At 36.3% G+C, this 12,953-nt stretch overlaps 1 protein-coding gene across 6 annotated transcripts in view; it reads left to right on the top strand.

Moving 5' to 3' along the window:
• Positions 1-12,953, top strand: part of LOC108698703 (echinoderm microtubule-associated protein-like 5) — a 100,445-nt gene that overhangs the window by 63,844 nt on the left and 23,648 nt on the right. For all 6 annotated transcript variants that reach the window (XR_005963420.1, XR_005963421.1, XM_041573009.1 and 3 more), the window contains exons 12-24: positions 27-133; positions 877-995; positions 1,617-1,803; positions 3,144-3,249; positions 5,633-5,726; positions 6,054-6,154; positions 7,347-7,555; positions 8,197-8,308; positions 8,611-8,738; positions 9,836-9,977; positions 10,982-11,134; positions 11,377-11,508; positions 12,502-12,590. Coding sequence is in view for 4 of the 6 variants with exons in the window: in XM_041573009.1 (XP_041428943.1) it covers positions 27-133; positions 877-995; positions 1,617-1,803; positions 3,144-3,249; positions 5,633-5,726; positions 6,054-6,154; positions 7,347-7,555; positions 8,197-8,308; positions 8,611-8,738; positions 9,836-9,977; positions 10,982-11,134; positions 11,377-11,508; positions 12,502-12,590 (1,679 nt within the window). In the remaining 2 variants the exon portion in view is untranslated. The remainder of the gene's footprint in view (positions 1-26; positions 134-876; positions 996-1,616; positions 1,804-3,143; positions 3,250-5,632; positions 5,727-6,053; positions 6,155-7,346; positions 7,556-8,196; positions 8,309-8,610; positions 8,739-9,835; positions 9,978-10,981; positions 11,135-11,376; positions 11,509-12,501; positions 12,591-12,953) is intronic.

Genomic DNA, 12,953 nt, shown 5'->3' with positions numbered 1-12,953 from the left:
TTTTACTTTTCTCTTTTCGTAATCAGAAAGTTTGGTCGATTCCAACAGTGAAGAGTCAGATTCAGATCAGTCGGATGTCCCAGAGCTGGACTCTGAGATTGAGCAAGAGACCCAGATCACATATCGTCGGCAGGTAACATTATCATTTGTAAAGAACTGGTGTGTAGGTTATCTTAAAAAACACACTCTACTCTAAATTGAGGTTCCCGACCCCCAACAGAATACTTGTGGGCTGTATGTAACCATCTAATATGTATTTATGGCCCCCATCCTACATAAGGACTCAATTCAGTTCTTTGTATACTATCATATATGGCTGTTGAAAATGCAGTATAACGGATAATCACATACTTCATGGATAAAGTTGTTACCTGGTGAACTGGACTGCCATACAGCCATCTTCATTATAATCAGATAAAGACTCTCATTCATCTCAGGGAAGCTATGAGAAGAGTTCAGAGGGTTCAAATACACTGAGACCAACCACTTTGGGTTGAAGGAAAATACATATTTGGTATTTATGTTAAAACTCCTGGAGTATTTTAGCTAGCTTTTAGCTTAGTATAGTAAAATATTTGCATAACCCCTATTGCCGTAGACTTCAGACAATCAACTAGAATTTTGATGGGACCTTGTTTGATATCAAAATACAGACATTAGTTCCCCAAAAAATTGCAATTTGCTGTTCTTTTGGTGATTTGTCCTGGAATCATTTTTTTTTGTTTAAAAAAAAAAAAACCCACAAAACTCATTGTTATTGGATTGCTACAGAAGATGGTAAATCAGATGTAAGATATTGTTTTTGCAAAATTTATACTGTACCTCATTTATACCACAAAAAGTATTATCATTTGCAAATGCACTTTTTAACTTTAGGTTTATAAAGAAGATCTACCTCAGCTTAAAGAGCAATGCAAAGACCTCCACAGAAGTGCTTCTTCCAAGAGACGGGAACGTGCTCCTCTGAATAGCATTCGTCTGCATTTTGTGCATGGGTGGGAATTAATGCTATCCTGTTTATAAACCTTAATATTTTAGACATGTTTCTCATAAGAAAATGTGCTTTAAATTCCTGTAATATCACAGGCATAGATGTGACTAAATGAAAACATTGATTTTAGGGTGTTGACAACTAACATTTAAAGTATAATTTAACCCCTTTTTCCTAAGAGTAAGTATGAACTAGTGATACGCTGAATGCAACATAAAGATTTGGCTAAATTCCAAATATATATATAATCAGTAATTCAAAGTCACATGACATTTAGGGTTCAGATTTGGCATGACTGAACACTAAGGGGCTGATTTATGATTGCTAGTTAGTGAATTGAGATATTTTTTAAGCAGGTTTTCTTAAATAAGAAAATCTTCAACTAATGAGGTTTCATTTTTCTGCATGAGTTCCTTAACTCACACGGGGTTTCCTTCATTATTGCTGGAGCCAAAAGGCTGCAGCAATCATAAATTGGCCCCTAAGAGTCTTGCATCCATCAAAAAGTGCTAGGATTCAGCCAAAATAATCAGAACCAAATCATGGCTTCAGTGTATCCCTACTTTAATCATGCTACTCCTTTCCCTTATATGTTTATACCTTAAACGATTCTTTTTTTCTTTAGGTACCGGGGTTATGATTGTAGGAGTAATCTATTCTACACCCAGACTGGTGAGATTGTTTACCATGTGGCAGCAATTGGTGTGGTATACAACCGGCAGCAGAACACCCAAAGGTTTTATTTAGGGCACAATGATGATATCCTTTGCCTTGCCATTCACCCTTTAAAGGATTACGTAGCAACAGGACAGGTAGGTCCTTGTCACTTAAGCTAGCCATACATGGATAATGTTGCTTTCATATTCGCCATTCCTGAGTTCATTGTCATCTTATTGGCCTTAATAAAGGAGAAAAAACTACAAATGTCCTCATCCAACTTGGGCAGGATTGAAAATCTCATTGGTGACGATCCATTGGGCCGTAGGGTGAACACATTCCCTCACACTCAATCTGGTCCTGTCTGATGTAGCAAAGCACTAGTTACTCACTAACTTTATCACATAATCACCAACATCACTTCATCATCGTCACCAGCTACATCAGTGCTGAAACCTACTGCTTGGACTGGACATGGGAGATGTGCCCCTGCAAAGCAATTGCTAATATTGCATTGCAGCAATGCTTACACCAATTGCACTGCCAAATATAGCCCATTTAAGGGTCCATATGATTATTGTACAGCCCTGGTTATAGGTCAGATGGGTTCGTTTTTGGATAGTGGAAGAAGGTTTTTAAGTTAAATCTGTTTAAGCTGGCATTTTAAAATGCTTTTTCTTTAATGTTCTAGCTAAAATTGCAGCCTGAGCACAAGGTGAAACAATACAATAACATTATTCCAAATTATTTGTTACAAAATATACTTTCAGGGGCTAATTCATTAACTTCGAGTGAAGGAATAGAAGAAAAAAAACTTCGAATTTCAAAGTGTTTTTTTGGCTACTTCGACCATCGAATGGGCTACTTCGACCTTCGACTACAGCTTCGACTTTGAATCGAAGGATTCTAACTAAAAATCGTTTGACTATTCGACCATTCGATAGTCGAAGTACTGTCTCTTTAAGAAAAAACTTCGACCCCCTAGTTCGCCGTCTAAAAGCTACCGAACCCAATGTTAGCCTATGGGGAAGGTCCCCATAGGCTTGCCTAACTTTTTTTGTTCGAAGGATAATCCTTCGATCGTTGGATTAAAATCCTTCTAATCGTTCGTTCGAACGATTATTCCTTCGTTCGTTCGTTCGAAGTATTTGCGCAAAATCCTTCGACTTCGATATTCGAAGTCGAAGGATTTTCATTCTTCAGTCGAATATCGAGGGTTAATTAACCCTCGATATTCGACCCTTGATGAATTTTGATGAATTCGACCCTTGATGAATTTGCCCCTCAATGTATTTACAAATTTTACACAGTTAACTACAAATATTGTCTTTTTGTTAAACATGTAGATAAATTAATTAAAATCACCAATATATTTTATTGCTGTTGCTATTAATATTAGACACAACTTTTTATGGGCGGATTAAGGATTCGCATCATAACCAGTTGTTTTATTTAGTTTTATTATTCCTCACAATGACCCAGGATTGTTTTTTAGGTGGGTCGAGAGAGTACAGTTCACATCTGGGACACTGAGACAATCAAACCACTTTCTGTGTTAAAGGGACATCACCAGTATGGAGTGTGTGCAGTGGATTTTTCAGGTGAACTATTGTACATCGTTGATTTCTTTTAAAATGGTTATAGTAATCCTACTGTGCAAATATAAGTGCTACATCAGTTGCACAACTACCAAACTATACCACCAAATAGAATAAAAACATATATATCTAAACATTATATATATATATATATATATATATATATATATAGATAGATAGATAGATATATATATTATCTGACAATCCAAGACGAAGCCAGAGGTGCACGATCAAATCAGTAGTAATATATGAAAAGAAGATCAGCACTCTCTGTATGGTTTGGTGAAAAAACGTGTCAATTTATACACACACTTTTACATGTTATCCACTGGATAACATGTAAAAGTGTGGATAAATTGACACGTTTTTTCAATGAACCATACAGAGAGTGCTGATCTTACATATATATTATATATATATATATATATATATATATATATATATATATATATATATATATATATATATATATATACGAAAAAAATGAAACCGCACTCCTAGGGCTTTGACGAAAAACAAGTGGAAGGCTTTATTTCAACGTTTCGGCTGCTACACTCGAGCCGTCGTCAGGAACGTTGAAATAAAGCCTTCCACTTGTTTTTCATCAAAGCCCTAGGAGTGCGGTTTCATTTTTTTCGTTTGTATGCTTTCTATAACCAGCACCCAGGCATTTCGTTGATTGGTGCACCAGCTCTGAACTCTCTCTCTCTCTCTCTCTCTCTCTCTCTCTCTCTCTCTCTCTCTCTCTCTCTCTCTCTCTCTCTCTCTCTCTCTCTCTCTCTCTCTCTCTCTCTCTCTCTCTCTCTCTCTATATATATATATATATATATATATATATATATATATATATATAAATATATATATATATATATATAAAGTCCAAACTCTGGTGCACGCATAACAAATGCTTCTGCCTAGGTGCTGGTTATGGTGAATCATAGATAAAGCAAAAAAACCGCACTCACAGGACTTTTGAAGGTGCAAAATCAAAATGATCTTTATTTCAACGTTTCGGCTATTCACTTAAGCCGTCATCAGGAAGTGTCACTTCCTGATGACGGCTTAAGTGAATAGCCGAAACATTGAAATAAAGATCATTTTTGATTTTGCACCTTCAAAAGTCCTGTGAGTGCGGTTTTTTTGCTTTATCTATATATATATATATATAGATATATATCCAAGTCACCTTGGAGTTCCATGACCTGTATAAAAACACTCTGCCTTCTGTTTTTATATGGTCAAGCACCATTTATATAGTGAATAAAGTACCCCCTCTTGTAAACTATATAAGGCTTATGCCTTATTTATATAGTTTACAAGATATTCATGGCATTTTATATATATACTGTCTTGAAAAACAAGAGGAAAGGTACATATCTCCCAGAATGCTCTATGAGACCCAGCATATGAGCAGAATAACAGACTGGGTGCAAGCAGCATGTAATATAACTAGTACAGGTTCTGTGAGTCATGTATCCATCTGGGGGAGGGGAGCTCTGTCCAAAGGAGGCAGGAAATAATAAGTGTGTGAGGTACTTGCTGAAGCAGTTAGAGTTGACAACTTATGTGGAGAGCCAGGTCTGGAAAACCTGTGTTTATGATATAACCAGTATAAAGGTGGCTAAAGCTTTGCTAAAAGACAAGCCCTATGTATGCAGGCAGCAGTGAACCAAGCTGTAATGCTTATAGACAATCTCTGAGTTTCTATCTTTATGTTATGTACTGTTGAATTGCTGCTATTTCAGATAAGCAGGTCTCTTGGGGAAACTGTTTAAAGGGCAATTCACCTTCATTAGCAAAACTGTAATAACACATTAAAATCACAGAAATGTGTTCAAACTTTCATAACCTGCCAGATTTTGTAAAATGAACATGATAATTAGTAGGTGTGGCCACAAAAATGGATGTGAGCCCAGACAACATTATACACAGTACTAGTTCCTGACACTCCAGATTTCCTTTACCTTATGGTAGATGAAGGCATACAGTAGAAGAATGACAGGAAACACTAGAGATCATTTTTATAGGAGGTGCAAGAGCACATACCCTTAGTACTCAGTCTAGGAGCACTTGCACCTCCCTGGACACCACACTCTGCACTGAGCACCAGATGTAAAACTGCTTCTCTTTATGTCACCCATTTACTGTCATCCTTCCCTTCTGCCAGGTGAATTCTCTTCACAAATGGCCTTATAAAATATCAATTATATATCACAATCTCTATAATGTTTCCCTCTTGATAATACCAGGTTTGCCCTGTGTGTGCCCTGTTTTAAGCAGGCAATATGACGAGGAAACTCTCTAGGTACACATGGAGGCATTAAAGTGAATATAAAGAGAAATGTACTGTTCCCCAAATTCATCTTTTTTTCTGTTTCCTGCTCAGCCGATGGAAAACGTTTGGCCTCTGTTGGCATCGATGACAATCACACCATCGTTCTTTGGGACTGGAAGAAGGGAGAAAAACTCTCATCTGTGAAGTATGTGAATATGAAGATAACTTTCCCAGACATCCCATCTTCCCATCCCTCTTTTGTTCTCTGTAAAACAATTTTAGGAATTGTATTTCTTTGCTCCTCTTTTCTTTAAAGCCTCTTTAGGGACTTTCCCTTGAGACTCCATTAGAACGAAATGTGCAGGCTTATGCATTTGTAATCTAATGATCTGCGTGTGTGCAGTGAACTTGAAGGGTAATCTGCCCTTGTTTCCAGTTGAGCTAGGTCCAATTTATCAGCTCTGTTACATTCTGAATAAATAATTTCTATTCCAGGGTAATAATAACATAAAACATATTTTGTGTTTTCCAGAGGAAGCAAAGAAAAAATTTTTGTGGTGAAAATTAACCCGTACATGCCTGACAAGTTAATCACTGCTGGGATAAAGCACATGAGGTTCTGGAGAAGGGCAGGTATGGAAAGTGCTGTGCGGGTATTATTCCTTTCAATGACAGAGCTTTATTCAGGGCTATTCAATTCTGGAATCCTTACATAATTTCATAATAATTTCCGTTCAGATGTAGTATTAGAACCACATTGTAATCTCTGACAATATATATCTACATCCAAGTCTTCCAAAGTTCTTTAGAATTCTCTTTAACAGTGAGGATTCACAGTCTTTGTAAATGGATTCAAATTTAAACCTGATGTCAATCGATCCAAAATGAAAGATGCTTCAGGACAGATTTACATATAAGATATAATATGCTATGATTTAAAATCATTCAGTTAGGCTTGACTAAAGAGTGATTTTCTCTTCTTTAGTAAATTTAGTAAACTTGGATGCATTGTGTATGTATGTAACAGGACAGTTTTAGAAAAATGGTTTCACAGCAACACCTAGTGGACATATTTATAATTACACTTCCTATGTTCTAACCAGAGAAGGCTGACCTAACTTAATTTTAGAATATTAAAAGATTAGACAGTGAAAAACATTCAGACTTTAAAAGAAATTAAATGCACACAATCATCACAATTTCTTTTTTAAAACACCTACATTCATATTTTATGTATTCAGTGTGATACAGAAGGCTCACGTTTCTTTGTGCTTACTTCCACAAGGTGCAAAGTACAAAGAACAGGTGTGATATGCATAACTTGCAATAATGAAAAGTGCTGTTTTATGTTCATATTAGTAAGGACGTAAACATAAAGTTACAATAGAGTAAGAAATGGCATTTTACTTTGCAGGTTTTCAGAATTATAGTAGGAATGGGAATGTTATACCTCAAGTATCCTAAAAAATCATTTAAACATTAAATAAACCTCAAGAAGAATTGTTTTGCCTCCAGTTAGGATTCATTTTATCTTAGTTGGGATCATGTACTAAGTACTGTTTATTATTACAAAGAAAAAGGAAATATGTTTTAAAATATTGAATTATTTGATTAAAATGGAGTCTATGGGAGATGACCTTCTCGTAATATGGATAACAGGTTTCCGATAACGGAAGTTATCGGAAATAACTGTAGAGCTTCAGCTATTGATATTAAGTAAGACAGGCGCAACTTTAATTTAGGTATCAAAATGAAATACAGATACGTTTTTCATTAAGTATGTTATGTATTTAAATTATAATCTTCTTTTTTCTTTTCCTGCCAGGAGGGGGACTCATTGGGCGCAAGGCTTGTATTGGTACAGGAGCAGGAGCAAAAATTGACACAATGATGTGTGTGGTGTATGGCTGGACAGAGGAGATGTCCTTTTCTGGCACCTGCACAGGGGATGTTTGTATCTGGAGGGATCTGTTTCTTATAAAAACAGTGAAAGCTCATGATGGACCAGTGTTCAGTATGCATGCTTTGGATAAGGTAAGAAGCAGTCTGATTCATGAGACACAGTAGAGTCATGATTTTATTCCCAAGGACACCACTGTTGGGCAACCTCAACATTGCATTGCTATTACACACACTTATAATTCACCCCCTTATATGCTTCAACTAGACTAATTAATGTGACACATACGAGATACCACTGAGGTTCAGCTCCTAAAATTAGCCTTAAAGAGACACCAATATCAGAAAATAAAGTTTTTAATATATAATACACTATTGTCTTTGAATACTATTTATAATTTTGCCATTAAAGTATTTGCCAGATGCTGTTACATAACCTTTCTGACTACCCTCTTCCTCTATGAGGGGGCTGCCATATTTGTGCAGCAGTAGTCTGCTAGAATTAGAAACTCTAACTGACAGGCTGAGAAGGAACAGTCAGGTTGGCAAAAACAGTCAAGTTTAGGAACTTTAAGTAACAATTACTTACAAAAGCAGAACTATCAGTGAAAAACGATCAACATAACCTATAAGTAACTTTTAATGTAGATTAATATTTCGAAAAGAAAATTTTTAGTGTCAGTATGACTTTAATAGGAGAACATATTAGAAGGTGTTAGATATCACTGGCCTATGCTATAATACTTAGTGGTATTTTGTCTGTTCACATTTTATAGGGCTTTGTGACCGGAGGGAAAGATGGAGTTGTGGCTCTCTGGGACGATTCTTTTGAACGTTGCCTCAAAACTTATGCCATCAAAAGGGCTGCATTGGCTCCTGGATCTAAAGGTGATCTTAAAATACAACTGAAGATATTTAATTGTCAATCAAATGTTTTACCCTCTGTAACAGATAAGTTCAGTAATTGGAAAGCACATAGATACGAGATAGAAGATGCTTTATTAAAAGTCACCATCAGATGCCCCTGTGGGACATGTTTAGGGACCGTTTTGCTTTCTCAAAAAATACTAAATGCAGGTATGGGACCTGTTATCCAGAATGCTCAGGACCTCGATAAAATCGAGCGAAAACCTTTAGTCTTTAAAATGATGACACCATTTTCTCTGTTTTCTCATCTCTGATTATCACAGGGCTCTTACTTGAAGATAATCCTTCTATTCGTGCCATATCACTAGGCCATGGACATATCCTGGTAGGAACTAAGAATGGTGAGATTTTGGAGGTGGATAAAAGTGGACCTGTCACTTTGCTTGTTCAGGTAATCCCAAAGCCAGAAATGTCCCGAAATTGTCGTATTTTCAAGCTATATATATATATATATATATATATATATATATATATATATATATTTGTGGTGCTTGTTCCAACACTACCCCCATACAGAAAACGAGAATGTGTGGCAGGACTATGAAACTGGGTACAAAGGAAGACATTAGCCATTTATTATTATTAACATGTATTTTTAGCTAATAAAAGTAATTATAAAACAACTGGACTAGCTGAGTAATTAGTGAAGATTGATGTTCAACTGAAAAAGCTGCTCGGATGAGTAGTGAAACATCTTCAATAATTACTCAGCAAGTCCAGTTGTTTTATAATTACTTACATTAGATATACCATGACCTGAATGAATAAAAATCTCCATAGTCATGTATTTTTAGAGCACTGACATATTGAACAGCACTGTTATTTTAAACTGTGTTGCTAGATCAGTGCTCTGTGCACTGGTATTTAATGATAGTTCAATGACATTAGTTTTTTTTATCCAATATGGAAAATCATGTGGATTTATAACCATTTTTTATTGAATGCAAGGGGAAAAAGAAGATTTCAAAGATGTTGGATTGCTGAGACCCCCTAAGCTTATTACAAATATATAAAACTATGGAGGGTTCTGCAACAATGCAGCATTCTGCCCCATAATAATGGCAAGAATTTGGCCTTTTTCAGCTGAATTCAGATTTAACCGAATCCTCTTGCCTGATCAAACCAAATCAATTATATACCACAGCCACAGCAGGGCTGGACATACTATATGCGTATAGATTAACAATAAATCCAGACCTTCTGCTGATATCAACAGTCTTTCCCATGAAATCGCATGTACCTTGTAGTATATAAGCACAGTAGATTGAGATCTTCCCCATTCTACACACGTACCAATTTTATGATCAGCCAGACAGAGGATAACGATGCCACAAAATTAGGTTACACTTGAGACATTGAAAGATGCTTTTTTCTGGATTTGCATTAAAAACTGCCTGCATATGCAGTGACTGGTGTGCTCTATCTTTCTTTTTCTCCATGTGATGATGCATGTTCAATCTCAAACCCTTATTTTCTCATTTTCTTCAGGGACACATGGAAGGGGAGGTCTGGGGCTTGGCCACACATCCTCACTTACCTATCTGTGCCACTGTGAGTGATGACAAGACCCTGCGCATCTGGGACCTTTCTCCCAGCCATTGTATGCTGGCTGTGCGCAAACTGAAGAAGGGTAAGCATAACCATACTGATGAATGAGTTTTCTGAAGTGCAAGGTGTGGGATCCGCGTTACTGCACATTATTATGATCCTATATTTATATAGCCCAATTTATTATATAGAGTTATATCTTTACAACGATTATACCATATAAGCTGTCACTTTTCTTCTGATTCTCTTTTTGAAACATATGTAATAATTATGTAACTTTTAAGTATTAATAAACTAGATTCAGGAATTATTACGAAAATACCAGTTCACAGTTTGTGATGATTTTTTCCCATTTATACACTAAATGGGTGATCGCTATATGAAAAATCTTTTTCCAGAAAAGATAAGAAATGTCACAAAAGCTAGGTTTATACACACCAGGTTGTTGAAGTGTGAGCTCTTTATGGAACTGAGAGAAAGGGTTGCATATTTAAATGTACATGTATAGGATCCATTATCCAGAAACCTGTTATCCAGAAAGCTCTGAATTATGGGAAGGCCATCTCCCATAGACTCTAGACTCCATTATAATCAAATAATCCAAATTATTATAAACTATTTCCCCTTTCTCTATTATAATAAAACAGTAAATTTACTTGATCCGAACGAAGATATAATTCCTCCTTATTGGAGGCAAAACCAGCCTGTTGGGTTTATTTAATGCTTACATGATTTTCTAGTAGAGTTAAGGTATGAATAATTGTAACCCCAGGTCCAGAGCATTCTGGATAACAGTTCCCATACCTGTACCACGCTGCCATAGCCAGCTGCAATTTCCACAATGCCTTGCATTCCTCCATAATTTTTAATATTTACAGGCCTGTAAATCATAAACCTTTGCAAATGTGCAATGAATGTATACTGTATTCTGTTTTCTTTCATTATACAACATATATTATTTGGGTTTACATCCCGTTTCATTCTCATCTGCTGTGAAATGTAGTTTTTTTTTTTAATTACAAAAAGACTTCCTTGGCCAGTTCTCAGCTCCTAATACTTACAGCACAGCCTTTCTTCTTCCCAAAGGTGGTAGATGCTGCTCCTTCTCTCCAGATGGAAAAGCTGTTGCCGTTGGGCTGAATGATGGGAGCTTTATAATTGTGAATGCAGATACCCTGGAAGATCTGGTCTCTTTTCATCACAGGAAGGATGTCATTTCTGATATCCGTTTTTCTCCAGGTAAATAACATACTCAATGCTATTGGTCCTACTGTAGGGCTATCAGGCCACTTAAAATTTCACAGACACGTTTAGAAAATCCAGCTAAAAGGGTTGCCGTGATTGCAGTTTCCTTTGAATACAATCAGTGCAGATCTGCAACCTGCATTTATTATATGTGTACCTGAATTTTCAAATGATCTGGTAACCCTATGATGTGTCCCAGTTTAGAAATCTTTACATGGACCGTGGATATTTTTCAGGTACCGGAAAATACTTGGCAGTTGCTTCCTATGATAACTTTGTAGATATTTACAATGTCATGAGTAGCAAGAGGGTTGGAGTTTGCAAGGGATCTTCCAGCTATATCACTCATTTAGACTGGGACACTATTGGTGAGTATGCGTGGCTTCCTTTCATCTAATTTCTAGTTTACTTCTACATTGTTACATAGTTAAATCAGGCTGAAAAATAGTCCATCAAGTTCAACCCCTTCAAATAAAATCCAGCATCCATACACATACCCCTCCATACCTTCACATAGCTTCATAGTTAAATCAGACTTTCAGACTTTAAGTAAGAAGACCTGTTACTTTCTCTCAAATTCTATAACCATTTTAAAAATCAGTTCTCCAACACGCACACAAGTATCAATAGAATTATGTTATTGTATAACACCCAAGAATTCCTGTTGGCTGTGATAGGTAGTTTTGTATAGTGCGGTATATGTATAAAGGAGTGTAAAATATTTTTTACAAAAGTTTTCAATTAAATATTGGGATTTATTGTTTTATTATGTGTATATTTACATTATGCATTGTCAAGGGCGCGCCGCCAATGAGGCTAGTTGAGAAACTCGCCTCAGGTGGCAACGCCTGAGAGGTTTCCAGGGGCGGCAAAAAGCCACTCCTGGTACCTTTAAGAGCCGAATTTCCGTTTTTTAAACCGGAAATTCGGCTTTACTAATGCGAGAGATCGCAATTTCGCTCTCTGCATTAGTGTTCCTGCCTCCCCTCCCGACAGGTAAGTCAGTGAGGGGGGCGGCCCTTACCTTAGAATCGGCGCTGTGCATTGTGTATGCATGCACTGTGTGTACTTTCATACCAGACAAAAGCATAAATGCTCTAACTTATTGAAGTCAAAGGAACACATTCAGTTGGCAAATAAATTCTGGAATAAAAAGTGTTATACATTGTTGTGAAAGACAAACAGCTGCACTTGAAACTATGTTAGGCAGTATTAGAACAAGGTTATTCAATTGCTGGCCCATGTGCCAAAAGTGGCTCTAAAATGATTATTTATGGCCCTTAACATGCCTTTGGGCAGCAAAGACTACTGTGTATCACAAGATCATTTTTAAATAATCAATACTGCTTTGCTATTTTCAGGGAAGCTGATACAAGTAAACACTGGTGCTAAAGAGCAGCTGTTTTTTGAAGCTCCACGTGGAAAAAAAAGGAATATTCCAAGCCATGAGGTAAGACGAGGACTGCCACTGTAGTCAAAGCCATGCAATATTCTTAGATGCAAAGTCCTTGGCTGTCTTATCTCTTTCGCAGGAGCTAAGAACATTATTTAAATAGTATTAATCACAGTAGACTGTGCTTAAATTATTAAATTAAATGTATTTTCCAATGAGCAACTGCTATTTCTGTTAGGTGAAATTATTTTTATATGCTGAAATAAAATATATTGCGTGATTTTTGTTGGAAAAATCATATTGTCCTTAATTTAAAAAAAAAGTAAAAATGTATCATTAGTGAAATTGAAATCAACATTATATATAACTGAGGCTATTAGAAATGTCTGACTTCAAATGATTCTTCATTTAGTGGTTATA

Source organism: Xenopus laevis, chromosome 8L (assembly GCF_017654675.1).
Source record: "Xenopus laevis strain J_2021 chromosome 8L, Xenopus_laevis_v10.1, whole genome shotgun sequence".
NCBI lineage: Eukaryota > Metazoa > Chordata > Amphibia > Anura > Pipidae > Xenopus > Xenopus laevis.
The sequence above is the reverse complement of the archived record's forward strand: the minus strand, read 5'-3'. Positions and strand labels throughout refer to the sequence as shown.